The 27,893-nt window shown below is 38.2% G+C and overlaps 4 protein-coding genes across 6 annotated transcripts; 2 read left to right on the top strand and 2 right to left on the bottom strand.

Annotated features, from left to right (window-relative positions):
* Positions 1–80: 80 nt before the first annotated feature.
* Positions 81–9,703, bottom strand: LOC119026847 (lamin-B2-like). Of its 2 annotated transcripts, XM_037111446.1 has the most exons (16): positions 9,471–9,702; positions 9,131–9,238; positions 8,147–8,251; positions 7,515–7,574; positions 7,278–7,316; positions 6,818–6,880; positions 5,917–6,021; positions 5,182–5,241; positions 4,945–4,983; positions 4,485–4,547; positions 3,590–3,694; positions 2,544–2,594; positions 1,777–1,890; positions 1,260–1,367; positions 910–1,017; positions 81–687 (listed from the first exon to the last, which is right to left on the bottom strand). In XM_037111446.1, the coding sequence occupies exons 1-16, from the start codon at positions 9,567–9,569 to the stop codon at positions 544–546; spliced, it is 1,371 nt and encodes a 456-aa protein (XP_036967341.1). In that variant the 5' UTR covers positions 9,570–9,702; the 3' UTR covers positions 81–543. The 2 variants fall into 2 exon arrangements, with proteins under 2 accessions (XP_036967341.1, XP_036967342.1); XM_037111447.1 differs by lacking the exons at positions 81–687; positions 910–1,017; positions 1,260–1,367 and adding an exon at positions 1,509–1,644 and having other exon boundaries at positions 1,707–1,890; positions 9,471–9,703.
* Positions 9,704–9,963: 260 nt separating this feature from the next.
* LOC119026838 (butyrophilin subfamily 3 member A1-like) lies at positions 9,964–15,921 on the bottom strand (the record flags this gene model as incomplete). Its single annotated transcript, XM_037111434.1, has 14 exons — positions 15,862–15,921; positions 15,452–15,548; positions 14,256–14,597; positions 13,093–13,380; positions 12,863–12,991; positions 12,477–12,637; positions 12,312–12,389; positions 12,005–12,109; positions 11,778–11,825; positions 11,381–11,506; positions 10,882–10,986; positions 10,455–10,530; positions 10,396–10,409; positions 9,964–10,107 (listed from the first exon to the last, which is right to left on the bottom strand). Coding segments are annotated over exons 1-14 (1,770 nt in total), but the record flags the coding sequence as incomplete, so codon positions are not given.
* Positions 15,922–17,276: 1,355 nt separating this feature from the next.
* On the top strand, positions 17,277–22,214 carry LOC119026875 (low affinity immunoglobulin gamma Fc region receptor II-c-like). Its single transcript, XM_037111519.1, has 10 exons — positions 17,277–17,965; positions 18,080–18,139; positions 18,449–18,715; positions 19,042–19,281; positions 19,561–19,722; positions 20,051–20,104; positions 20,550–20,621; positions 20,960–21,007; positions 21,552–21,631; positions 22,184–22,214. Exons 1-10 carry the CDS (start codon positions 17,935–17,937, stop codon positions 22,202–22,204), a joined length of 1,035 nt encoding a protein of 344 aa, XP_036967414.1. The 5' UTR covers positions 17,277–17,934; the 3' UTR covers positions 22,205–22,214.
* Positions 22,215–23,243: 1,029 nt separating this feature from the next.
* On the top strand, positions 23,244–26,740 carry LOC119026903 (Fc receptor-like protein 5). 2 transcript variants are annotated; one of them, XM_037111570.1, is made up of 5 exons: positions 23,244–23,610; positions 23,706–23,765; positions 24,054–24,317; positions 25,364–25,609; positions 25,845–26,074. In XM_037111570.1, the coding sequence occupies exons 1-5, from the start codon at positions 23,580–23,582 to the stop codon at positions 25,901–25,903; spliced, it is 660 nt and encodes a 219-aa protein (XP_036967465.1). In that variant the 5' UTR covers positions 23,244–23,579; the 3' UTR covers positions 25,904–26,074. The 2 variants fall into 2 exon arrangements, with proteins under 2 accessions (XP_036967465.1, XP_036967464.1); XM_037111569.1 differs by lacking the exon at positions 25,845–26,074 and adding an exon at positions 26,084–26,740 and having other exon boundaries at positions 23,250–23,610.
* The last annotated feature ends 1,153 nt before the right edge of the window (positions 26,741–27,893 follow it).

Here is a 27,893-nt window from a genome sequence, read left to right as displayed (position 1 = left end):
AAATGTGTCAATAAAAAAGATGATCATCAATAAATCATCAAAAACATAACTGGAAGTTGACAATTAACTATGAAACACAATAATAAAACATATATTTACTGTTCAGAAGATCCAGAATACACTTGCTGTTACATAATCACCTTAGATACATTTGTGATGTAAAATAAAGTTAAATGTAAATAATCAGTTTGATGACTTTATTTTATTCTTTATAACAACTGAATATGTTTAATATGTCACAAGAGAAAACTGTGATAATGTTCCATTGAATATGAATAACACAGGTTAGTGTCTGCTGTCTCCAGGTGAGACAGTGGTGTGATGTCATGTTTACTGCATTACAAGCAGGAACATGTGAGTCCTGATGTTCCAGATGTTTCATGTCTTCAGTCTGCTGGAGTTCAGCTCTGTTTCCCCTCAGAGGGAATCTTTGTGTTCATGATGCTTCATTTCTCTGATGGCTCTGATCTCTAACAGAGGAGACGCTCGCAGGTCAGATGGAGGAAACAATGCTGAGACATCTGGACTCATTATTATCTTTCATTAAATACGATCTAAGTTATATTGAATCTTTCCAGTGTTGCTGATGAGGGAGACCTGCGGTTTGTCTGTATAGCTCCAGGACTTCTGGTCCTCCAACACCAGGTCAGCAGGAGGATAACTACTGCCATACCAACAGTAACCCACCTGTAACACAGATATACAAGCTGAACTATTATTATTATTATTATTATTATTATTATTATTATTATTATTATTATTATTATTATTATCATTATTATTATTATTATTAGTAGTAGTAATAGTAGTTGTATTTCCTTAAGTTTACTTTAATTCAATTTAGTTTGTGAAAGAAAAGAGAAAGAAAAGGGCAAATTTAACAACTTTTATCAAGAAATCAAGACTCACAGTGAAATGTTGATCAGCCTTGAGGTTGAATGAGTCTGTAAACTGATGTATAACAGGTTTATTGTTGTTGACCTGTATCTTTAAGTTCCAGCCTCCCAGCTGTTGGTCCTGCAGGAGGGAAATTGATTGTCAGATGGAGGAAGAGAAAGAAAGACGAGAGAACAAATGAATGTGAGCGAGTGTTAAATCTCTGGTGTTTATAAATGATTACATTTCACTCTTTATGTGAAGATGACAACATGGATTCATGTTGGTTTGAACACATGAGATATTCCTCATACACTTAGTTACAATATTGTTTCATCTTGTATAAAACTCACAAATTGCTCTACACACATGAACAACGTTACCTGAGTGGATGTGTTTATAAGTTGGATGTACTGGTTCAATCGGTCGACCTTAAAGACAACTGCAGGTCCTGTGGTTGAGTTCTGACTGAGCGAGCTGCTGTTCTGTTTCTTGGAGACAACACACACAGATCAGTTATTAAAGATGAATCAACTTATTTCAATATCTTGCTCATACCCCTGCGTGTGTGTGTGTGTGTGTGTGTGTGTGTGTGTGTGTGTGTGTGTGTGTGTGTGTGTGTGTGTGTGTGTGTGTGTGTGTGTGTGTGTTTTTTGAGTCTTCACTCTCACTTTTCCCATGATCCTCTTTGTCTGCACACGTGTTGGATTTACTCATTAAACCATGAAAGAGTACATGAGAGCAGTGATGGATAAAAAGTTATATCTAATTACACAGTCATGTATATCAGACATATACGATAAAGACACAGACTAATGTTAACTATAATGTTCTTGTTGTGGAGGAGACTGATTAGAAGAACTGAAAGGCAGCAGGTACGTAGCTGAAAAGCATCATTACCTCAGTGGTTTTGGTCTGCAGTTCCTCCTCCAGGGTCTGAACTTTCTCCTCAGCTTCCTTTCTCTTCTGCAGCTCCTCCTGGAACTTCTGCATCAAAAGTAACATCCAGTCTGACTGAAAGAGAAGAAACATTAGTGACCAGTAACAGCAGAAGTTCAGCTTACAAAGCCAATTTACATTATTTTATTATTGTTATAGTACTGGCCATAACTTAATGTACAGTCATTTATTCTTTTTCAATTGTTATAGCATCTAAATTTTCCCAACTGGGAGGAGAGAGATTAAGAGAGACGTGTTGTTATTAAAGATGTTTCAGTGATTGATTATGTCGACCAGTAAAAACATGTTTAGATCTCCCGCAGCATCATGGAGCTGTGTTTCTATTCAATAGTTATTTTGAGTTGCTGTGATGAAATGATTCAGATGATTTTCTCTGTTCTGTTCAGAGTGAATTATCTGTGCACATCTGAAGAATGTGTTATTTTGGTGACAGCTCTAGAATCTGTCATTAATGTGACTAAACATACCACAACATGAAAACTCAACTTCATCTCGTGTTCTGATTGTTGTGGATTTCTGTTTAAATCTGTCTGAATGAGAACATCAGTCTCTACTGTCAGTGATTCTACAGGAACAAGTCAGTGTTGTTCAGTACTGCACACTTCTTCTGTGTAACTTTATCTTTTGTATTTAATCTGCTCAATCTTTTATTTTCAATATCAGGAAACATCTGAGCGTATTAAAAGCAATCCTACATGATAACTTACCAGAGAGGAGGAGGACTTGCCAGAAACAGACGAGATGTGTTTTTTCAGATCCTGGGAGGAAAGAGAGGGATGAAGAGAGACATGTTGTTATTACAGATAGTTCAGTGATACCTTTATAAAAATATATATACTTGTTAACTCATACTGACTGACATGACTGTCAGCAGCAGTGAGGGGGCGCTCTAGGCTGTGATAACTATATGCTGCACCTGTACCACTGAAAAAATGAACTGAAACATTAACTTAAAGAGAACTGAGAAAGACTGAACACAAACAAAATGCCCCCAAAAGAAAATAATATTCTGCAGATTACAAACTGCAGGTAGTTAAATATGCAGCTGAAAAAGGTAATCGAGCAGCAGAAAGAAAGTTTGGTGTGAGTGAGAAACTTGTGAGGGACTGGAGAAAACTTACTATTACTACAATGAAGAAAACAAAGAAAGCTAATCGTGGGCTCAAAGCAAGATGGCCAGAGCTTGAGGAACGAGTACACAGGTGGGTGGTGTTACCACTTCATGCAGCGCAGCCACCTCTCTATCAGAGCCCGGACAAAGGTGTGTCAGAAACTGCCAGCAGAATTCAAAGTTAAGGTCGACAGCTTGCTTACTGGTAACTTAACTGTTGGACTCGCTGGCTTGTTATGTTAATTTAGCCTATTCAGCCTCCCAGGTATGTTCTTTATGCTATTGTATAGCTGTAAGGTGTTACAAACATACCGGACACCTGTTAAGCTTGTTGTTCTGTGTGCTGTTGTGTAGTTTAATAACTTAATAAAAGCTGTGACCAGCAGCAGACTGAATGAAGATCTGACCTGAGGTCAGTCTGAATCAGCTCTGAAGGTTTCCTTTGGAGATAAAGTCCAGAGCAGACTCAGTCAGTGACTACCAGTCTTTAACTGAACTGAACTAAATGATCAGAATCAGCGAAGTGATTCATGATTTCCACCTCTACAGAGAAGCAGCACACTCACAGCTGGACTGTCACACACTGACTCTTCCTCCTGATTAGACACAAATCTACAGTAAGGTGAAGTTACAAACATGAACCTCCAATGTGCCGGAGTCCAGATCCTCCATCAGGGTCTGCAGGCTGGTCTCCATCTTCTCAATTTGCTTCCGCTGGACTTCAGCCTGCTGCTCTTTAAACTGGATCTAAAGCAAAGAGAGACAGTTTATATGTATTGAACTAGTTTGAAGTCAACATTACTAAAAGTGTTGATGTAACTTGTATGACTGTATTTCATCATTTCTTTTATTCCCAGCAGACACTGTCCTCCTACAACAGCATCAGTCCTCTCAGCAAGTGTCCCAGAACACAGTGAGGAGACAAAGCCCTCTAGAGGCCAGAGGAGGTAAGACAGGAGCAAAGGAGGACGTCCTGCTTCTGGTTCAGCTCTTCTCTCCTGCTTCTTCTATGACACTTGTTTGGTTATTTTAATTTCACATCTTCTAATAAACATGAATTCATGAATCAAACATGGAAGCTGAAAACTTTGGAGCAGAAAATGTTCAGCAGTGACACATTTCAGGACAAACATGTTGGATACAGATCATGTATGTGGGTCGAGTAGACGTGTCAGTTCTGTAATTAATAATATATATTTATTGTAATTCAGTTCATTTAATATATTGTGAATGCAAACATGAAAATAAACCATCAGAGACTTTGAGAAGGAAAAAACAAAAGGGGGAGAAAACAAGGACGACTTGGAAAATCACTTCAGGGGAACAAACTATTGACAGCTGAAAACAAATTAATGTGATGATGAAAAGATGTAGAAAAGAAGAAACTACAGCTGAACACATTCACAGAGATACATTAAAACATATTTCAGGAACTTGATACAAATAATGAATGATGTTGTAGTTCAGTTGGAGGCTGATTTAAAGAAGCAGGTCAGTGGCTGTAAATAAATCTTGAGTGGAGAACACAAAGACAAACCTCTGTGATCTTCTTCTGCAGCTTCTCCTGGAACTTCTGTCTCAACATTTCTGGCCACTTTGACTGAAACAGAAAGAAGAAAGAGAGATTAGAGAGCAGACCAGAGAGTTACTCTTTAAAAGACAAACATCATTTTATTAATTCAAGCACATTTCCAACATGTAACATGTGCTTTGTAGTATTGTCACTGTTTTTAAAATGAACCAGTTTGGTTGTTTTTAATTCTGTATCATTGTCACTGTGTGTCATGACGTGTTTGTCCTGACTGGATGTTTGAGGTTTGAGGTTGTGATCAGCAGTGAGAACAGTCCTGCAGCAGCTGTCCTTCTGTCAGTGACTCTACAGGAAGCTTTGTGACATCAAGTCAGTCTGTTCACTGCTGCACACTGCTGTCTGTGGCAGGTTATCTGGACAACTTTATATCAGAGTGTATGAACTGTAATCCTGTATGACGACTTACCAGAGGGACAGACTGGACCTGAGCTTTGTTTCCTCCAAACTGAGAAGGAATAAAGAGATTAAGGGAGAAATGTTGTGATTAAAGCTGGAGAACATTCAGTCTGTCCTGCAGCAGCTCTTCATCTGTCAGTGATCATACAAGAAGCTCTGGGACTGAAACACAGTGCTGTTTGATTTTACACAGTTTATTTTCCTCTTCAGGAAACCACAGTGTGAACACATTGTAATGAAAGCTTACCTGAGGGAAAGACCGGGTTGGACCAGACGAGCTGCTTCCCGAGTGTGAGGGAGGAGAGCGCTAAGGAGAGACATGTTTTTATCAAGGATCTTAATAAAAATGTGTTTATTACTTCAATCATTAAAAAGACTTCAAGGTTCTCTGTGGAGTTTAGATCTCTGAAGCATCATGGAGCTGTTTTCCAAAAGAAAATCCTTGTTTTCTCCCAGTCTGTCAATATCTGAATAATATGTCCACATATGGCTGCACTGCAACTATATTACAACTGGTTTAAAGCCATGAAAGTGCAAATCCACAGAAATATTGAAATTTTAAAATCATCTATGAATTATCTGTGCATCTGAATAATGTAATCTAATTTGGTTACATCCTGAGTACATTACAATTGGTTTAATAGCCACAGAAATGTTCGATCTTCATGTCCGCTGCTTGTAAAGAGCAGTTAGTAGTGAAGTGAACATGAGAGCTGTGACCAGCAGCAGACTGAATGAAGATCTGACCTGAGGTCAGTCTGAATCAGCTCTGAAGGTTTCCTTTGGAGATAAAGTCCAGAGCAGACTCAGTCAGTGACTACCAGTCTTTAACTGAACTGAACTAAATGATCAGAATCAGCAAAGTGATTCATGATTTCCACCTCTACAGAGAAGCAGCACACTCACAGCTGGACTGTCACACACTGACTCTTCCTCCTGATTAGACACAAATCTACAGTAAGGTGAAGTTACAAACATGAACCTCCAATGTGTCGGAGTCCAGATCCTTCATCAGGGTCTGCAGGTCGGATTCCATCTTCTTAATCTGCTGCTGGAGCTGCTGGACTTCAGCTTGTTTGTTATTAGACTGAGGGGAAAGAAAAGATGAGACAGGTTTCATTTGTATGTGTCATTTCAGATAAACGTTAATAAAAGTGTTGATGTAACTTGTATGACTGTATTTCATCATTTATTTCATTCCCAGCAGACACTGTCCTCCTACAACAGCATCAGTCCTCTCAGCAAGTGTCCCAGAACACAGTGAGGAGACAAAGCCCTCTAGAGGCCAGAGGAGGTAAGACAGGAGCAAAGGAGGACGTCCTGCTTCTGGTTCAGCTCTTCTCTGCTGCTTCTTCTATGACACTTGTTTGGTTATTTTAATTTTACATCTTCTGATAAACATGAATTCATGAATCAAACATGGAAGCTGAAAACTTTGGAGCAGAAAATGTTCAGCAGTGACACATTTAAGGACAAACATGTTGGATACAGATCATGTATGTGGGTCGAGTAGACGTCTCAGTTCTGTAGTTAATAATGTATATTTATTGTAATTCGGTTCATTTAATATATTGTAAATGCAAACATGAAAATAAACCATCAGAGACTTTGAGAAGGAAAAAACAAAACAGGGAGAAAACAAGGACGACTTGGAAAATCACTTCAGGGGAACAAACTATTGACGGCTGAAAACAAATTAATGTGATGATGAAAAGATGTAGAAAAGAAGAAACTACAGCTGAACACATTCACAGAGATACATTAAAACATATTTCAGGAACTTGATACAAATAATGAATGATGTTGTAGTTCAGTTGGAGGCTGATTTAAAGAAGCAGGTGGTGGCTGTAAATAAATCTTGAGTGGAGAACACAAAGACAAACCTCTGTGATCTTCTTCTGCAGCTTCTCCTGGAACTTCTGTCTCAACATTTCTGGCCACTTTGACTGAAACAGAAAGAAGAAAGAGAGATTAGAGAGCAGACCAGAGAGTTACTCTTTAAAAGACAAACATCATTTTATTAATTCAAGCACATTTCCAACATGTAACATGTGCTTTGTAGTATTGTCACTGTTTTTAAAATGAACCAGTTTGGTTGTTTTTAATTCTGTATCATTGTCACTGTGTGTCATGACGTGTTTGTCCTGACTGGATGTTTGAGGTTTGAGGTTGTGATCAGCAGTGAGAACAGTCCTGCAGCAGCTGTCCTTCTGTCAGTGACTCTACAGGAAGCTTTGTGACATCAAGTCAGTCTGTTCACTGCTGCACACTGCTGTCTGTGGCAGGTTATCTGGACAACTTTATATCAGAGTGTATGAACTGTAATCCTGTATGACGACTTACCAGAGGGACAGACTGGACCTGAGCTTTGTTTCCTCCAAACTGAGAAGGAATAAAGAGATTAAGAGAGAAATGTTGTGATTAAAGCTGGAGAACATTCAGTCTGTCCTGCAGCAGCTCTTCATCTGTCAGTGATCATACAAGAAGCTCTGGGACTGAAACACAGTGCTGTTTGATTTTACACAGTTTATTTTCCTCTTCAGGAAACCACAGTGTGAACACATTGTAATGAAAGCTTACCGGAGACAAAGACCAGGTTGGACCAGACGAGCTGCTTCCCGAGTGTGAGGGAGGAGAGCGCTAAGGAGAGACATGTTTTTATCAAGGATCTTAATAAAAATGTGTTTATTACTTCAATCATTAAAAAGACTTCAAGGTTCTCTGTGGAGTTTAGATCTCTGAGGCATCATGGAGCTGTTTTCCAAAAGAAAATCCTTGTTTTCTCCCAGTCTGTCAATATCTGAATAATATGTCCACATATGGCTGCACTGCAACTATATTACAACTGGTTTAAAGCCATGAAAGTGCAAATCCACAGAAATCTTGAAATCATTTATGTCCGCTGCTTGTAAAGAGCAGTTTGTAGTGATGTGAACATGAGAGCTGTGACCAGCAGCAGACTGAATGAAGATCTGACCTGAGGTCAGTCTGAATCAGCTCTGAAGGTTTCCTTTGGAGATAAAGTCCAGAGCAGACTCAGTCAGTGACTACCAGTCTTTAACTGAACTGAACTAAATGATCAGAATCAGCAAAGTGATTCATGATTTCCACCTCTACAGAGAAGCAGCACACTCACAGCTGGACTGTCACACACTGACTCTTCCTCCTGATTAGACACAAATCTACAGTAAGGTGAAGTTACAAACATGAACCTCCAATGTGTCGGAGTCCAGATCCTTCATCAGGGTCTGCAGGCCGGATTCCATCTTCTTAATCTGCTGCTGGAGCTGCTGGACTTCAGCTTGTTTGTTATTAGACTGAGGGGAAAGAAAAGATGAGACAGGTTTCATTTGTATGTGTCATTTCAGATCAACATTAATAAAAGTGTTGATGTAACTTGTATGACTGTATTGTATCATTTCTTTTATTCCCAGCAGACACTGTCCTCCTACAACAGCATCAGTCCTCTCAGCAAGTGTCCCAGAACACAGTGAGGAGACAAAGCCCTCTAGAGGCCAGAGGAGGTAAGACAGGAGCAAAGGAGGAAGTCAGCTGATGTTAGGGAGCAGTTCTCTGTCAGGGAACAAACTGTTGAGGAGCTTCACCTTCTCTGTTTTAGTCCTGATCTTAAACACAACACGTGCTTCTAGTTTGTAGTAAAATAGAGCTGATGGAAACAAGTCAGTGTTGTGTGAAGAAGATACAAAGAGAAAAAGCTGAGTGAATGTGTACTAAAGTTAACGAGTTACAAATATCAGAGTAATCTCATTAACCTCATTAATCTTGGACTCCGTTATCATCTTTGTTTCCTTCAGATGAAGGTGCAGAGACACATGGACAGACAGTAAACTTACTGAGAGGCTTGATCATCTGTTTTTGTTGTAATAGGAGTGAATATACAACACAATCAGTCCTGAGGTGAAGCATGAATCATTCTGCATCAGATTTAACAAGGAGGAGAATAAACGTGAAGTGTTTCTTTCAGTCCATCTCAGTTAAGAGTTTTTTTAACAACAAAAACACCTTCACCTTTTATCATAATCTAAAGACACAATAAAGCAGAAAAGTGCAGCTGTGAGACATTTAAGAAGTGAGGACAAACGAGGCTGGAGACAAATCAGAGTAACATGTGAAGAGACAAAGAGTTGAGTGGACAAGTCATCTGAATTCATAAAGTTAATAATGATCAGATTCACCTCTTTGTTCTTGGACTCCAGCTGATCCTTCAGTATCTTCACTTCACTCTGAGCTTTCTCTTTATCTCGTCTCTCCTTCTTGATGGCTTCATCTTTGCTTCCCTCCATCTGAGAGTCAAAGAGAGACATGAAGAAAGATCAGAGACACAATCAGTCCAATGTAAAACTCTGATTCATTCTGCATGTGAATTTAATGAGGAAGAGAATAAATGAAGATGTGATTGTGTGTAAAGACAGTGTTCCTCCAGTCCTTCTGCTCTCAGTCTGGACCTGAACTTCAGTCTGTCGTTTCTCTTGTAGTTTTCTGTGGAACATTCATGATCAAATGAAAGTGATGAACCTGGTCAGTCTTCTCCTGCAGCTCCTGGTTCTTCCTCTGAACTTCTTCCTCTCTCTTCTTCTTCTCCTCCTGGAGCTGAGTGAAGACACAGTGTTTCATTAAGACAACAAGGAAACACAACAACAGTAACAGACAAACAGCTTTGTACAGTTACACACTGGTGTTCATCAGAACCAGCAGACAGAAACACTCAGTGATGAAAACCATCATGGTCTCATTTTGACAGATCTGAAGGTGGATTAAATGAATCAGGTAGGAGGCTGAAAATAAAAGTTCTGTGAAGAATATAAATCCAAACCTCTCTGTTCTTCTTCTGCAGCTCCTCCTCCAGGATCTGAACTCTGTTCTCAGCTTCCTCTCTGCTCTGCTGCTCCTCCTTTAACTTCTGCTGCTCCTCCTTTAACTTCTGCTGCTCCTCCTTTAACTTCTGCTGCTCCTCCTTTAACTTCTGCTGCTCCTCCTTTAACTTCTGCTGCTCCTCCTTTAACTCCTGCTGCTCCTCCTTTAACTCCTGCTGCTCCTCCTTTAACTTCTGCTGCTCCTCCTTTAACTTCTGCTGCTCCTCCTTTAACTTCTGCTGCTCCTCCTTTAACTTCTGCTGCTCCTCCTTTAACCTCTTCTTGGTAACAAGTGGCCACTGAAAGAGAATAACAGGTAAAAATGAATGATGAGAGTAGAGATGTCCTTTCTTTTCTTAAAAATGGCTTCTTATGAATACTTTCACATTTCATACATGCAATATCTTTTTTTTTATTAATCTATTTTACTTAAGTATTATTTCAATCAGCTGATTTTATTTGGTTTGACCAATAAAACTGACAGAATGAAAACCAGTTTGTCTCGTGTTTTCTCTCTGCTGAATCTCTGATTCACTACATGAAGAAACTCCAGAGTGAATAAATGGTTCTTCTGCATAAACACTTACCAGAGAGGAGGAAGGCTGGACTGGATCAGACTGGGCTGGATCAGACTGGGCTGGAACAGACTGGACTGGATCAGACTGGACTGGATCAGACTGGACTGGATCAGACTGGGCTGGAACAGACTGGACTGGATCAGACTGGACCAGAGATTTAGAGACACATGTTCTTTCATTAAAATATGTTCTTGGTTTAATCTTGAAGCTTCTCTGTGTAGTTTTAGACCCTCAGCAGCACAGTAGCAGTGTGTCCTAAAGTCAGCACCCTGTCTGGACTGTCTCAGGGTCAGTGAAGGTTTTTACTGCCTTCACTGTGTTTGATGAGGAATCTTTGAACTGAAGTGAACAGAATGATTGAAGTGATCTGTGATGTTCACCTCTACAGCAGACCAGCACGCTCCAGACTGAACTTCAGCATATTGACCCTGAATCCTCTTTAACAGACCAGAAACATCAGAGCAGATACAACAATACAAAGGTGAAAAGATGAACCTCCTTGTTGTTGGACTCCAGTTCCTCCATCAGTGTCTTCAGGTTGGTCTCCTTCTTCTGAATCTCCTCCTGCAGCTGCTGGACTTCAACTTGTTTGTCATTAAACTGGAAGGAAAGAAAAGAAAAGAGCCCATTTCAGTTTGTACGTCTATGTCAAGCTGCTGCAGACAGAAAGACATTTAATTACTACTAGAGCTGTTTTATTGGCCCAACAACAAACCGTCCTCCTAACAGCTGTATGAATCCTGCAGATGGTGTCACAGAACAACACGAACATGTCAGTGACATTAAGTCATACAAAAAATGATATTCGTTGTTTGTACCAGATTTAGAAGACACAGATCAATAATATCTTCGCTTGAATTAAACCACTTGAGTCTCTCCACTGAGTGCTGACATGAAAATACAGCCTTGATGGTAATATTGTAAAAGTAACTGACAAACAACTAGGAGTCTGCAAACACGTGATTATATGTGTTAAAAGATAAAAAATACAAACCTGTTTGGTTTTGGTGTCTAATTCCTTCTCTTCAGTCTCCAGCTGCTGCTTCAGATTCTCAGCTTCATTTTCAGCTTCCTTCTTCTTCTTCTTCTTCTGCTCTTTTTCCCTTTTGGAACTCTGATACTGAACATACAATAATATGACTCATATGGTAAAAAATGAAGCCTCTGATTTTTAAGGAATAACAAGTGAGAAGTCTCAACTCTGCATTTAGTCAGACTTCTGTTTCATAACTGTCTGTCTGTCTGTATCAGCACTGATCTCAGTCACAGTCTGGTAGTGAAAGGTATCGAGTCATTATACAACAACAGATTTATACAATAACTGCCTGTTTGTTATCTTTATATGAGGACACATCAGAGTGTGTTATTGTGTTTAAATCATGAACACTTACCAAAGAATACCGATAATAGCTGGCTAGTTCAGCTTCTAACATCTTCACCTGTGAGAGAAGATGAAGTGAGACATGAGAACAACATTGAAGCTTATGAATAATTATACAACATGACAGTTAATCAAGTATCTCTGTATACAGTCAGGTACGTTCTGTATGCTACATGTTAATAAGATCACATTGTGTACATGAATTATAATAAAACAGATGCAGATGAAGAGATGAACCTCTGTCTTCTTGTTCTCCAGATGCTCCTTCAGTCTCTTCACTTCCTCCTCCTTCTTCTTCTTCTCTTCATCCAGCTGCTGCAGATCAGCTTGTTTCTGTCTAATCTGGAGGGACAGAGAGAAGGTTGAGAGACAAAGACAGACATGTTCAGTTCTCTGGATTCAGCCTGCTGAGCCTCATGTGGACATTTAGTCTGTAACTGACTGTCAGACTGCTGTAACATCGACCCCTCTACACTATTAAACACATAAAGACTGTCACTTTGAACTGAAATCACAATCTTAAACTGTGAAAGTGAAGATGAACCTCAGTCTTCTTGGTCTCCAGCTCCTCTTTCAGGAGCTTCAGTCTGTTCTCAGCTTCTCTCCTCCTCAGCTGCTCCTCCTGGAGAGAGATGAACAGAGACAAGATGAACACATGATGTGATCTGGGCACATCATGACACATGACAGAGACAAACATCATGTGTACCTCTGGTCTGATTCCTGCAGCCTGTCTCTCCTTCAGATCCTTTATCTGATCTGTTCCATCTGTCAGGAGCTGCTGTCTCTCTGGTTCTTCTACAGTAACAACCTGATATTCAGCATCGTTACGTTTTGAGAGGTTCTTCTTCTCTCCTTTATCAGTTTGATCTGTGTAAAAATTAAAAAAACATTTACTTGAATTTCAGGAAGGTATCACAGCATATTAGACATTTTAAACAATAATCAGGTGATGGGTTAACTGGCTATTTCAATCAGTGGAATACAAGTAGATAAACCACATTTTAGAGAAGATACTGACAATAATTTCATTTCACTATTGTGTGCAAAACCTGAGAGACATTTACCAAGAACTGATATTAATATCTGACTTACTGAATATGTTTTGTCTCCATTTCCACACAAAAAAGCCAAGAATCAGAATAACCAGGATGCAAACAGCCAAACTAACAGCCAAACCAACTGTGGTAGAAGAAGAACTGGACTGAACCTCAAAGAAATCATCTGAAATGATAAAACACAGAATAACATGACAGTTATAGAAAACTGGACCTGCTGTTTGACACTAAAAAAATGAACACATCATAAAAAATATGGTTCACTACCTGGAACATGTATGTGTGTCTCTCTGGTCTGGTTGGTGTGGTTCTGTTGGACTCTACAGGTGAAGCTGTTGCTGTGTCTCTTCTCCACAGTCACTCTGCTGCTGACAGTATAGAGGTCATCAGGACCTCTGACTGTCTCTGTAGGTCCAGCAGAGAGGAGGTTTCCCTCACCGTCCAGCCAGAACACCTCAGGTTCTGGATACCAGCCTGTAGACTCACACTGTAGAACCACTGCTCCTTTGTTTCTGTCAAGCTCTGATAGACTGATGACCAGTGAGGAAGCAGCACCTGGTGAGGAGCAAAAGCAAACCTGAATGTATAACTGTCATTAAAACACTGTATTCCTTCTTCATTAGCGTTGAATTTAAAATGACTCTCTGTCAGACACTCCCTTGCCCCTTCAGTTTGCTGTTTCTAGCCATTACATGTAACCATTGTTAAATGCCAAAGGCCAGGAAACACAGTAAATCCCTGAGCTGATCAAAGGGGTGCTTAAGGTCAAAGTACTGGATGTATCACTTCAGATTTCTGCCAAAATAAAGAAGGCATGGACGTGTGTGAGCTGTTAAGTTACATCGTTTGACATGGACCTACAGACATCAGTGCTTAAAAGATTGGTCAAAATGACCAGAAATAAAATCCTTCTTCTGACACACATCCATCTATTCTTTTGTTTTTATTTTCATTTTTTAATTCAAGCTATTTCAAGTCAGAAATTGCCAAGAAACTGAATATCGAATACAACAGTTTGCAGTTCTACCTTCAAAGAACAGTGAAAACCAACTCTAACAAGGGTAAAAGGAGAAGTGGGAGGCCATGGTGCACAACTGAAAAAGGGGAAAACTACATCAGAGTCTGTAGTTTGAGAAACAGAGTCCTCACAGGTCCTAAACTGGTGGCTTCATTAAATGGTAACCACAAAACTAGTCTTAGTAGCAACGATCCCAACCCTATTGAGCTTCTGTAGGAGCAGCTTGACTTTGTGCTATGTAAAAAATAAATATTTGTGCCCATACATTGTACCTGTAGAACAGAGCTGTTTTCATAAACTCATTTAACCCTTATTTCCACCTTTCTTTTTGACGTCAATGGCTGAAAACTCCGTAGATCCACAATCTTCTCCAATGGATGGAGAATAGTTACATTACCAACAACACACTTACCAACAACAAGCTCAACAAAAGCTCCTGTGTTCAGTGTTGGAATGTAGCACTCGTATCTTCCCGCATCAGAAGGTGTTACTTTGGACAGTTTCAGTGAAACGTTTCCGTTCTTCATTTCATCATAGGACACTGATGTTCTGCCCTTGTAAGATGGATGTTTGGTGTCTATGAGTTCCTGACCGGCACGCCTCACATGAACAAATATAGGATTCAGGTCGGGTTTTGTCCACTCCAACATAAAGGAAACAACATCCACTGCAGGTTTCACATGACAGGGCAAAATTATGTCATCGCCAACTTTTGCTGCTATTGGTTGAGATGGGCCAATTACCTCAGACTGACCTGGAAGGAAATACATAATGTTATTTATTCCTGCAGTGGGAACTCGTTAAATATGTCTCACCTCTTCTGGTGGGCCAACATGAGACTTTATTTCCAGCAAAAGTATGTTTGTCAGCGAATGACTAAAGACAAATAGTCTTTTGATCCCATTTAAAACTGTGCAATGAGTTGCGCATTTGATGTTTGCGAAATTAAAAAGAACCATTTTCAGCTCAAGAAAGTCACAGTCAAATTAGAATTAGAACGACACATCCACCAGATGATGAATGATTTCATTACATGAAATTACATTTATGAAATATGTTCACAGCAATTTATTTATTTTCATTTTTCATACAATATTCAGTCGTCACTACTAAAGGATGATTAATGTTTCTTCTGGTTTTGTATTGACAACTCCAAAGACATGGCTTACAGAAAGATCATCATCTTTGTCAACGTTGACTTAGAACGTTTGATTAATAGAATGTTTAACCCAATCCATATTTCTATAACCTTGCCTTAGAAAAAGTGTTCTAATAGTGTTTACCTACGAATACTCAGAATTACATGTGCTGTAAGAACTTAACACGTCCTGGGCTTGAAAAATCATGGCCATGGAACATAATCCATGCAAAAAAAACTATTTTGCAAGGCATAGCTATCAAAAGTTACTTAGTACCTTTACTTAACTGATGACATCATTATTATGCATTCAGAGGTGTCTGATTAGTTAAAATGCCAGTGATTTAACCTAGAATTTATTGCCGTATAGTCATTATATTTTAAAAAATATATATTTTAACCTTTAGTAGTTTCTAGTTAATTAAACTGTTGAAAATGCATGTGTGTGTGTGTGTGTGTGTGTGAGTCACCTTTACAAGAGTGTGTCAGGAGAAGAAGGTACACCAACACACTGCGGCATCTAAGTAGACTCTGAAGACCATTCCTTTGTGAAAGCATCTCAAAGCTCTGGAAATCAACCAGACCAGAAATGCATTTTATGGAAAAATAAGCTCTGGAACAAGTTGAATTTTCTTTTTGTGTGTGTAGCAATTTTACACTGGAATTTTTAAAGATATATACAAATACTGACAACACGTAATGCAGTTTAACTTTCACTTTTGACAACATGGACTTCGTGCAAAGTTACAGAGTATTTTTACAGTCAGCATAACTCTGACTGAAGACCCACTATTATTATTTGCGAGTGATACTTAGTTGTAAAATAGAACTTGGTTGAGAGATTGAAAATAAGCAAAAAGAAATGAGGAAGACGACGTACCTGCTGCATCATGTTGGTTATTTTTATCAGGCAGCGCAGCCCAAGTCTGTAAATCATTGACAGGCTGTGACTCTATCTCACTCTGGTTTATATACTGCCAAGTATTCTAACTGGAAAGCCTTTTCTCATGTATTCTATTTTTTTCATGTATTTTTTGGTGGAACAACAGTCACTTTCAAAATCAGATTTAGAAATCCAACACATTTGACATTATAATTGGCAGTTTATAATGGTTAACAGTTGATTCAAAATAAGATGTGTCTATAACTGAAAATTAAATTATATATATTATATATTTATTTCATATTCAGAGTTACAAATGTCTATAGTTTAAATTAAAAGCTAAAGCATGTGATGTTTAGACATGATGTTAACTAAAAACAAGAGCAACCCTAAACCCTGTATGGTAATTCGGTCTGCTGTTGAGCTCAGTTTAGCTGAACCTTGAACCTGTTGCCAGGTAAGTGATCACTAAATAATTATACAACTGCAATCAAAGTCCTCAGTTGTTATAACAATGAGGTCTGTTCTTTTTTACAATCAGATCCAGAGTTTGAAACGTTCATTATTGTTAAAATATCCGTTCTTTCAATTAAGTGAGGCAATGAGACAAAATTCGACATTTAAATTGAGGCTTACCGATGATGAGTCTAGACATTCGTTTACATATTTACTAACTATCTGTGGAGATTTTAGACTAAATTAGCATTTTGTTTCACATGATTCCATCCATTCATTGATTCATATGCTTGTTTTTAAGTATGGTATTTTAGTATGGTATAGTACAGAGTACAGTATTGTATAGTAGTGTAGTTTCTGGTTTGATGATAAAGGAATTCTGTGGAGGCAGTGCTGGGTGGAATGATAGAGCAGACTTCAGTGAAACAAATCTCAAGCCAGCGTCCTAACCAGAGAGCGGGGCCGCATTCTGGTATGTCTCGAATCTATGGCAAAGCCAGGCCAAAATGCTTCGCCCTCTGTTCTATCAGTAAATCCTATCGAACCTTCGATCTTAGGATATTTACCAAGAACCACACCCGATTCTCTTAAAGTCCCTTGTGCTGTACCTGCCTACTTCTAATTGGTCAGTGTGGTGGGTTGAGGGTTCATCTGTCCAATCAACTAGAAGAGGAGTTGGTCTAGCTCATTGCTCATTTCCCATATATGACTAAATCTGTTACTGTCACTCCTTAGGTCTTGTACTCCAAAATTACCTAAATGATCCCTCTATCCTTTTATGGAGATGCACACGATTAGATATCTCCCTCCATCTGACATGAGGGTCAAACTCCGTTTTAGATTCCCTAACTCACAAAGAGGAGGAACAGGTTACATTTAAGCTGAGTTGAATTAAAGGCCAGTATGTGTTGCCGTCCAGATACTTCAGTAGTTTAGACAATTTTTGTGTGTTCTTCTCAATTTCAGATTTCCGCAATGGTAGTTTTGATGACAAAACTCTTGTTTATCTTATTTGCCTCTTTGATATGACATGCTTATGTTCTACAGGGACATCTTGTGGCCACAAGAGTCATAGCATTTCCATTAATAATTGAATTCATGACATAGAGATATGGTTTCATCATTACTGGGGAATAAATGCTTACCAGACAGGCTAAATTGCTGTGCGGGATTCTTGCTGAGGTGAGCTAATCGGATGCCTTTATTCAGTTTTATCCAAGACACTTTACATTCTGACTCACACAACATAGCAAGGCTTTGCTTAACAATTCAGAGCAATATAGGGTTTAGTGTCTTGCTCAAGGACACTTTGACAGGAGGAGCTGACAATTGAATGCCAGCCCCTAGGACGATTTGACAGCCCACTCGACCTAATAACCCACAGCAACCCCAGGTTCAGCTAACTATGGGATCTTGAGCCAACTGCAGCATCAGGGATGGTCATCTGTCTTGGGTGAGTGTCTGTAACTGAAGGACTGACAGATCATGTTAAAGTGACTGTGACTCTCTCAAGCTCTCACATCAACATCAGAAATAACTGTACAGGAAGAGGAAGTTCTCACAAACACTCCTCAGTTGTGGTTCAGTCTGACAGTCAGTTTGCAGGAAGGCAACATGGAGGCCACATCTCTCTGCTTCAGACTGTGTGAGTCTCAGGTTTTCTTCTTTTCTTCTAAGTTTTAAATCCTAAAGTTGAATGTTAAAGTTTTAGATCAAACCATCTATAGCTGATATTTAACTTTGCTCCTGTTTTTATCAGTGATGCTTGAATTTATTCTGCTGGGGACCCAAGTTCAGAACAGTTCTACTCAGAAAAGTGGTGAGTGAGGAATAGGAAATACTAAGCATGTGCATTAACATTCCGTTGTATTGCTCACATTATTAAACATCGACCTAAACCTTTGTGTCTTTAATGTAATTTATGTCCCAGTGTCATATGATGCTGTATTTTGTGAAATATTCCGTTTCTAATGAATTAATTTCGATGTTGCTAGAGAATACCAGAATCTTTCAAAAATGTTAATGTCACAAGGTGGACGCATCAATTTTTGATCTGGTTTTATCTTTTAATAATTGAAACATTCTAAGTGTCTCCTTGAAAACACTATCATCTCTTTCTTGCTCTCAGATGCACCTTTCCTTCGCATCACTCCAAACAGATTGCAGCACTTTCAACTCGAATCTGTTTCTTTCGAATGTGGGGGGATGGACGGTTCAGCCCAGTTGAAAAGGATAAAGAGTGATAAGGACATTGATGCAGAATGTAGTTCCATCAAGAAGACATCAACAGGATCCTCTTGCACAATTTACAGAGCCTATCCAACAGACAGTGGAGAATACTGGTGTGAGACTGAAGGAGGACAAAGAAGCAACAGTGTCAACATCACTGTCACTGGTATGTGCATCGTATTTTTGAAACCAATACTTGTTGTACCTATTTTAAATGTGTCTTACTAACTATGTGTGGATTTTGATCCGGTATGTCCAGAATCATACTGGATGCTCAACTGATAGAATTCTTGACTCTGAGGTCAACCAGGCTGTAAATAAATGTTATTAACAGATTTTCTTAATGCATATTGTTGCAGAATCATGAAATACCTTGCCTTTCATGTTTAGCCTACATTCTAGTATCTGCTGTTTTTATCCTTACCCGTATAAATTCAACATTCAACAATGCAATATATGGTTAACTTTATATGTTTTCTACATGTTGTTCAGCTGGCTCTGTGGTCTTGGAGAGTCCTGTTGTTCCTATTTTGGAGGGCAAAGATGTGACTCTGCACTGCACAAACAAGAAAACGTATCTCCAGGCTGATTTCTACAAAGATGATGTCTTCATGGAGAGCAGTCCTACAGGAAACATGACCATTCACAATGTCAGCAAGTCTGTCGAAGGAATCTACAAGTGCAGCATCCCTGGTGTTGGAGAATCACCAGGAAGCTGGCTGTTTGTCATAGGTGAGGTATAACTGTGTTATGAAATAACATAAGGATATTTTTGCTTGACGTATGGCCAGAACGGTTGATGGTGAAACATGGTGATGGAATCTCTTCTTATGAAAGTCCAGTTGTTTGAAGCTTGGTGGATATTTTGTACAACACCTGCAACTTTTTTTAAGTATTGTGACCATCAATGCTAAAATGTGACTTTACAGAACTGAAAAGTAAACCCAAGAAACCAACAGAGTGTCCATCACTTGAATTCACTTTGTTAACATGATGTTTGTTTTGTTACAGCAAATCCTGATTCTATCACCTCTACACCTCCTGGTAACACGACCCTCCAAAATGGCTCCGACTCCCCTCATGTGATCATCCTGCTGTGGGTTGCTGTCACCATTGTGATGATGGTTCTGGTGCTGCTGGTGGTGGGATTTCTTCATCTTAAGAAATGCAGAGGTAAAGGAAAAGAGCTATCTTACCATGTTTCTGTGAATAACTGCCAAAGAAATACTTAAAGAGTAGTATCATAAAAGTATCATATTCATATTTTATATTTTATTGTCCATCCTGAAAGACAGGCTTAACTTAGGTATCACTTGTGAGTTTTTCACTTTTCCTGCATTTTTACACACACTTTCACTCAGGAAAGTTGTTGTACAGAGTGTAACCAAGACTAAACAGGATTTTAAAGAATATTCTGCACTGTTATGAAAAAGCAAACATTAAATTCCCCTTCTTTATTTATCTGTTGATCTCAGTTTTCATTTGCTGTCTTATCCATCAGTTTCCTCAGAGACACCAACAGCAGCATCACAGTCAATAAAAGACAATCATCCAGGTGAGTGCAAACATGTTATTTTGGTTATTATTTAGGATTAGGGACCATTTAGGATTTAAAGACCAAAGAGTTTGTGTATACGTGTGTTACAGCAGTGTATTGATGCAGAACACGATTGTGTTAAAATGTGAAACATTTAAGATAATGACACAATAATGTATTTTTTAACATGAAATATTTCATTTTAGATTAATAATTTATATTGTTAAAACTTCTCTTGTCATAACAACATACTATCAGTGTGACAGGTCATAAAGTTACATTCATATATATTCACATATATAGTAAAATATGTGTGTGTGAACAACTGTGAAAAATAAGATTATATTGCTCTCTATCTATGCATAACATTTGCACATCTACTGTACCTGCTGACTTTTTACTTGTTTGTTTGATTTTATGTATTTTTTCTGTCTTTCCACAAACATCATCTTTTCTGTTTCAGTGTCTGGGGATGATGTTGCAGACGATCCAGATGGTGTGACAGTCGTCGTCACAAAACAGAGAAGAAACACAGGTTCACTTGACTTCATGTTGACTTTAATAACGAGAGTTGCTTTGTGTCGCTGTCATCCATTTTGAAAGTTGTGGTTGAGCTGCTGTTACCAGAAAAGATTGTGACCTGCTCCACAGCAGCACAGATGGATTCTTTTTAAGTCCTCTCAGCGTGGACGTGGTTTTTTGTTTTCGACATGATGCTGCTGATAGTTTGAGTCTCCACCTTGAGACAAACCACAGCAGAGACCCACAGAGTGAAGGAGGCGAATGGGCCCCTCATCGCTTCAGTCTGCCCATATTTAAAATTAGCTCTTTACAGTTCATCTGTCAGTCTTACTGTTGGTTTCTCTGTTTCAGACGAGGATGAGTTCTCACACCAACTCGTCTACTCTGCTGTGACCATAAGTAAGACCCCCAAAGCTCCTGAACCTGGTTCGTATGTGATGAAAAAGATGTTGACTATTTATAACATTTCAGATGTTTTCTAAAAATCTCTCTGTACAGAAGTGATGAGCCAAAATCTTCTGTCACCAGTGACAGAGCTGTGACATTTTATCTTCAAGTTATATTTCATCACAGAAACAAAGTGCAAACCGTTCAGTGAAAGAGCAGCTTCTCTACTCAATAATTACTTAATTCATCCTCAGCACTCTTCTATATCCTATCCTATGTGGAAAACTTTGACACCAGATATACAGAGAAACGCCCCAAAACAGCAACACCAGACCAATGCTGCATTTTTTTTTTTGATTAAACCTGGAAAAAAAAGTTGGACAGAGCTAATAAATAGCAATAAATCAATACTTCATGATTCTTTCATGGCAGTCAAAAAAATAAAAGGACTAATCCTCACAGTCTGTTCATATATTTGTTATGGAAATCTTTATGGCAGATTGTAATATTCCCTCAATCCCCATAATGACATGGAGTCTTCTTGTTTCTTCAGCAGAACCAGGATTATCCAGCTCCACAGCAGCCACAGACCCAAATTCAGCAGAGCCAGACGTTCTGTATTCTGCTGTTCAGATGGTAAGACTGATGGAAATTCTACCTTCCAGCAACATTGTCCTCTGAATTTGAGATGTGTTGCACAGCTTCAGTTTCCTCTATAATTACCATGATCTCATTTTACACAAAATTAGATTTTCTCTTTTGGTCTCTGGATGTTTCTGACTAAACCCTCCAAATTAATGGGCAGGTGCCGTCAATTTAAAATGATATGAGAGTTATAGATCGCAGGTGTGTAACCTACAAATGGGATCCTCAGAACCTCCTCTCAGAAGTCTTCTCATGCTCAGCATCTTTTATGAATTGAAAACACACCACTGGAAATTATCTTAAGATTAAGTTCAAGTATATATTCTAAGACAACCTTTATATATGAGGGTGCAGGTTTCATAAAGTTAAGTTGTGTACTTTTTGTTTTTTTGTTTCGGTCATGTGATTACATCCAAGCAGGTACCATTCAATTAAAATGACATGAGATCTAAGAGGCTAAAACCTCAGAGAAAAGCTGAGAGAAGAACATTGAGTTTATTATATTTCTACCAGAAATCTACTCTTTGTGTTTCTGTCTCACAGGTCAAAAAGACACCTGAGTGAAGAAGAGATGAGAGACTGATCTGATCTGAAGAAGTAACAAATAATAATTTTAACAGTATGATATACACCATTTTTTTAAAATAAAAGTTATTTCAAAACATCATCATTTAAAAACTGGAATTCAATATTATTTTGCATACATAAAGCTTTTACATAATACAGTGTTGCATTATTTTTTTGTTTATTGTCTTTGACAAAAATAAATTCAAAAATCATGTACACTTGCACTTTGTGGAATCTTAAATTGAATTCAAAACTGTAATATGTTTCATATTAAACAAGCATATAAATGTAGTCAGATCAGGTCAGACAGAACAGTTTTAAGTGAACTTTAGTCACCTACTCACCGCCCTCATCCACATCATTTTTCTCACAGTGTCACAGTTAAACCACACGGCTCCATCTGATCTGTCTGTTCACATCTGCTGCTCACACTGTGGTCAACCACCACATGACACATTTACACTGGTCTGACCTGAAGCTACTGAAACACATTTACAGCCACACTGATGCACTCCCAACCCTGTCAGATTAATTAAAAGACATTATATTTTCCTCAGCTGTTAAAAACATACAACCCTAACAAGCTTCAGTATTCAGGGTTGGAGCTTGTGCTGTATATAAAGAATATAATCAAAAACTGAAAATACATATTTCTGCTAAACAAAGTCTGGGTTATCTTTCAGATTTCCCTATATTTGGGATTATCATGTGACTGGATCATTTTATCTGAAAAAATAATTAATTTGTATTTATAGTGAGCTTTCTTTAAGACAATAACACTTTAAAATGGTATAAATCAACTTGCAATATTACAAAACACAACAATGTGTTGCACACCAAATATTTTATAATATAAATATTCAATGTAGCAACAATACATAAGAAAAACTTCCTGAATAACCTGACTTTGCTTATTGGGTTTAATTTAATATTTGTCTTCATTAAAGTTTAATATTTTAAATTTCAGGATTTGGCCTTAAATCATATCTTAAGTAACACATACCATAATAAAAATTTAAATATTCCACCAAATTTCAAACAAATCATGTTTTGAACAGATTAATATAACACACATGATAATATTTGATTTAATATTTGTACAAAAAATACATTTTTGATAAGTAAGTGATGTGACCTCCTCTTTACTACTTAATAAAATGTGTGTGTTTTAATTCAAACACACCTAAAAACGGCAACATGCTGCCCTGCAGGACACTTCAGGTGCAACCACTAGGAGCAACTTGGGGTTTTGTGTCTTTTGTGTCAAGAACACTTTGACAGGAGGAGCATTAACTGGACAGGAAGAGGAAGTTCTCAGCTACATACTTCATAGTTGTTTTTCAGTCTGATACTCAGTCAACAGGAAGACAACATGGAGGTCACAACTCTCCTCTACAGACTGTGTGAGTCTCAGGTTTTCTCCTTATTTCTATGTTTTAAATCCTGTAGATCAAACCATCGATGTCGGATATTTAACTCTGCTCCTGTTTTAATCCAGTGCTGTTTGAATGTATTCTGATGGGGACTGAAGTTCAGAACACCTGTACTCAGAAAAGTGGTGAGTGAGCAATAGAAAATCTGAAATTCTCTTTAACATTTTTGTTTTTTAGTATTAAGGTTTCTATCTGACAAACCAACACTGAATATGACCTTTTAAATCAGTTTTTGTATCTATGACGTAATATAGTTTTCAGTTACGTGTACTGTAATGGATCAGAATATGTTTTACAAAAAAAATCTCTTTTTTTGCCACAATTCAAAGCCACACAAACTTAGATCTTGTTTAATCTGTTATACTAAGGACTTAATACAATTCCAGACACTGTTATCTTTTTCTTGGTTTCAGATGCAGTTTTTCTCCGTATCCATCCAAACAGACAGCAGCACTTTGAATATGACCCTGTCTCCTTTCATTGTGAAGGAGGTGACGGTTCAGCTCAGTTAAGAGGAGTCAGGAGTTCAGAGGAAATTAATCCTGAATGTCAACGTAAGAGGACATCAACAGGGTTCGTCTGTACTATCAGTAACATCTATGCAGCTGACAGTGGAGAATACTGGTGTGAGACTAAAGGAGGACAGAGAAGCAACAGTGTCAACATCACTGTCACTGGTAAGTTTATTGCAACTGAACAATTAAATACTGTTTCTGTTTTGAGACTGCAACTACCTGAAGTCTCTCATCCTGCATGTGCAGTTAACTAAATTCAAAGCGCTCTGATCAACCAGACTGTAAATTCATATCAGTAAAACTTGTTGATAAAATATTTTTATTGTGTTAAAAATCTACCACTTTGCCAAGCAGCCAATCTTTAAATGAAAGGACAAATAATAGAAATAACAAAACGTTACCAAGAAACTTGTAATAAACCATACGCTCCAGAGTAACCTGTTCCCAAGAAGAAACTCACCTACTCTCGCGCTCAACATGAATGCTTCTTCAGTCTGCATGTCCTAGGAACTCATGCAGGGTTATTCTCAAATCTGTATTTTAACAGTTCTTTGATCATGATAACTTGGTGTTTGAACATGAAGACATCACAAATAAACTATGGTGCAGATGTATGTGACCCCTTGTCTGAGATACCGTTTGCTCTGTAAATATGTTGCAGCAAGTTATGACTGTTCACAAAAATGTCATAGTTGTAACAAGAGTAGCAGTTATAAAAATCCTTGACAATACTGCACTTGCATGACCCTATATCAAGCAGCTTTTTCACTTCTAAAAATCTTCTATTATTGCTAACACACTTTAGAACAATTTCAATATTTAAGTTTCGATTTAACAGTATTTAGTTTAATAAATTATGTAACTAGTTATATTTAGCTTTTGCTGACAGATATTTGTACATACACTTCAGAGAGTTGAGCTGCCATAGAGAAATAAACTGTCACGTACTTGATGTTATTTGTCTGGGTATTAATTATAGAATAATATTTACAAATGTAAAGGGCTAGACAATCCACTTGCATCACTATGCAGATGATACAGTACTATACATATATAATTTGCATTTCTTAAATGTTTTTTTTTTTCATTCTCTGAATGTAACCACCCAACACTACATTTGTCTGTGTTAAGTCTGCCCCCATTTACTGTTGTGACTTACTCAGGTTTCTGCATAAGGACTGACATTTAGTTCTCAACATGTTTTCCAGCCGGTTCTGTGATCTTGGAGAGTCCTGCTCTTCCTGGGATTGAGGGAGACACTGTGTCTCTGAATTGCAGAAGCAAGGCAATTATCCCTGATCTCCAAGCTTATTTCTACAAAGATGACCTCCTCATGGAAAACAGTTCTGCTGGAAAGATGGCCATAATCAGCGTTTCCAAGTTGGATGTAGGACTCTACAAGTGCAGCATCCCCGGTGTTGGAGAATCACCTGGAAACTGGTTTGCTGTCAGAGGTAAAACAATACACTGTTTCAGATTAAAAAGCAGCACACCAAAACAACATTCCTGTCATTGGTGTCTTTATGTTCCTGTCAAAATCACACTGAAATTGAAGTTTATGTTTTGAAGTTTATTGATATCAATCTTCTTGTATAAGTCCCCTTATTGATTTAACAAGTATTAAGTAACAACACGTAAGAATGCAATTTATCAAATTTCAGAAAATGCTCCAAATCTCTTGTTTTCCAGACGGTTTTGTGATCCTCGAGAGTCCTGTCCTCCCTGTGATGGAGGGCAACAATGTGTGATGTGACATGTGTGTCAGAAGGCAGCGTATCTATTCACTCAGCCTTTTTTCTTAGTGTTACATCAACTCATGGCTCTCAGCATATCGCCAAATTTCCCTTTGTTCCACAGTGATGCTGTGGCAGCCCGTTCAGACAACGCTGCCATGCTGTTACAGCAGATATATTCTCTTGTCTTTGCAGCTCTGCAGACAGAGACGTGTCCCTTCTTCTACCTTCTCCTCGTCTTAAGGACTGTTTTCACCATTGTGCTGGTGACTCTGCTGCTGCTGCTGGTGGGACTGCTTCACTGTGGGAAACTCAGAGTTACACACAAATAACTCAAACCTGTATAAATGTAGCAGACTGATAAATGTTTGACAGAGTGTCTTGGAAGCTTGTTTAATCATTACGATCCACTGTCATGCTTTGGATCTCAGAAATCTGGCAGAGACACTTATAAGGGCAATCAACAAGGTTTCATGTTATGTCTTCTGTCTGTTCTAACCTTTTCTATTGTTAATGTTTGGTTGTAATCCGCTTTGTGCTACGTGTTCAGTCTTGCAGTAGCTGTTTGACGTTCTCACACTCGGACAAGGTTTGAAAACCACAGAGGTGCTGACTGCTGCATCGACTATTTTCATAAAGCGCAGGTCATTTCTCTCAGTCTGTGCAAAAGTTGTTGTGTGTTCTGTTTTAGTGTCACAGATGCTGGTGATAATTTGAGCTCCTCAGACACAAACCACATGAGAAAATGTTTGTATGTAGATGAGGCGTTCAGGAGACGTCTAGCAGAAATAAACAGTTAAATAAACTAAATATTCACATTAAACTACCTGCTGTGATTCTGCATCACCTGTGTTTTTATTTTACTCTGTGCCAAAATTGCAGAACAAACTGATAAGAATACAATATGATTATAATCATGAGTTGTGAACTTGGTAACCTTTAGACCTGCTACAGCGCCGGCCCTGACCAAGACCAGGATCTTAGCCGGCGCCCCCCTGCGTCGCAGTCAGTTTCACAATCGATGTTCATACACTCACACAGAAACTGCATGTATGTTTTCAAGATTGTATTTCTTTTAAGTCAAAAACATCACAATAAAAACTGAAGAAAGAAACAAGTGATAAAAATACAATATAAACAGGGCATTGCGCAAACCTATTAAAGAATATTCTATTTACTTACAAACTAAATACATGCTGTGTCAGAAGAAGATGTGACCACTGCATGTTACATCTTAATAAAACAACAGATGCTTGCTGTGCACTATACATAAGACTAATATAAACTAATAATTAAAATGTGATGAGATTCATTTAACTTCATCATGAGAGAATAAACCAAAGGCTTACAACTACTCTATAACTTATAAACAGGATGGAAAACTAATAGCCAACAGGTAAAATAACACCTGAACAGGCCTAAAGTTAACTTTCCAAATGTCCCTGATGAATTTAAGGTGGAGTAACATTAACACACGTCAACGAAATCAAAATCATGCTCATCATAGAAGTCATGGCAGAACTGTTGTACTCAGCTGTATGAGATTATAATGTGTAGTTAATGTTAGTTAATGATCCACAGGTGGTTAAATTGACCTGCAGGCTGTTGGTGACTCAAGCTGCAGTTTAAAGTCCAGAATTTATGATCGTGTCACATATTTAAACACATCTTTAGATACTTCCATCATGGTGGTTCTGAGCAGGCGGCGTTCTGACGTTCACTGTGTGTGACGATCGTTGAATGTTCATGAATAACAAATGTGTGTATAACCTACAAGATAACTGGTTTACATTTGTTATTGATGTAAATATTAATGAATATATGTCTGAACATGATAATTACAACTTGTTCAGACTGCTGCTGCCTCTGGTTTGTTATGGAGGAACAATTCCCTGACACCGTCTGCAGTTATTTGTTAATTTCTGCAAGATGATGATTTATTTGCTCGAGAGGCCACAGCGGCTGTAAATAATGGTTCATAAAACAATGATTTGCTTTTAATATA

Source organism: Acanthopagrus latus, chromosome 10 (assembly GCF_904848185.1).
Source record: "Acanthopagrus latus isolate v.2019 chromosome 10, fAcaLat1.1, whole genome shotgun sequence".
Taxonomy (NCBI): domain Eukaryota; kingdom Metazoa; phylum Chordata; class Actinopteri; order Spariformes; family Sparidae; genus Acanthopagrus; species Acanthopagrus latus.
Note: the sequence above shows the minus strand (reverse complement) of the source record. Positions and strands in the feature narration are given on the sequence as shown.

What these genes read in the sequence shown, in the direction of transcription:
- LOC119026847 (XM_037111446.1), bottom strand. Translation starts at nt 9,569, where the DNA reads ATGAAACACTGTGTCTTCACTCAGCTCCAGGAGGAGAAGAAGAAGAGA. An exon ending in TGCAGAAGAAGATCACAGAG is followed by an intron (nt 3,695 to 4,484) that starts GTTTGTCTTTGT and finishes TCTTTGCTTTAG; the next exon opens with ATCCAGTTTAAAGAGCAGCA. An exon ending in AGGCTGATCAACATTTCACT is followed by an intron (nt 688 to 909) that starts GTGAGTCTTGAT and finishes TCTGTGTTACAG; the next exon opens with GTGGGTTACTGTTGGTATGG.
- LOC119026903 (XM_037111569.1), top strand. Translation starts at nt 23,580, where the DNA reads ATGGAGGTCACAACTCTCCTCTACAGACTGT. An exon ending in AACTCTCCTCTACAGACTGT is followed by an intron (nt 23,611 to 23,705) that starts GTGAGTCTCAGG and finishes GTTTTAATCCAG; the next exon opens with TGCTGTTTGAATGTATTCTG. An exon ending in TGTCAACATCACTGTCACTG is followed by an intron (nt 24,318 to 25,363) that starts GTAAGTTTATTG and finishes CATGTTTTCCAG; the next exon opens with CCGGTTCTGTGATCTTGGAG.
- LOC119026875 (XM_037111519.1), top strand. Translation starts at nt 17,935, where the DNA reads ATGGAGGCCACATCTCTCTGCTTCAGACTGT. An exon ending in TGTCAACATCACTGTCACTG is followed by an intron (nt 18,716 to 19,041) that starts GTATGTGCATCG and finishes CATGTTGTTCAG; the next exon opens with CTGGCTCTGTGGTCTTGGAG. An exon ending in TGTATTCTGCTGTTCAGATG is followed by an intron (nt 21,632 to 22,183) that starts GTAAGACTGATG and finishes TCTGTCTCACAG; the next exon opens with GTCAAAAAGACACCTGAGTG.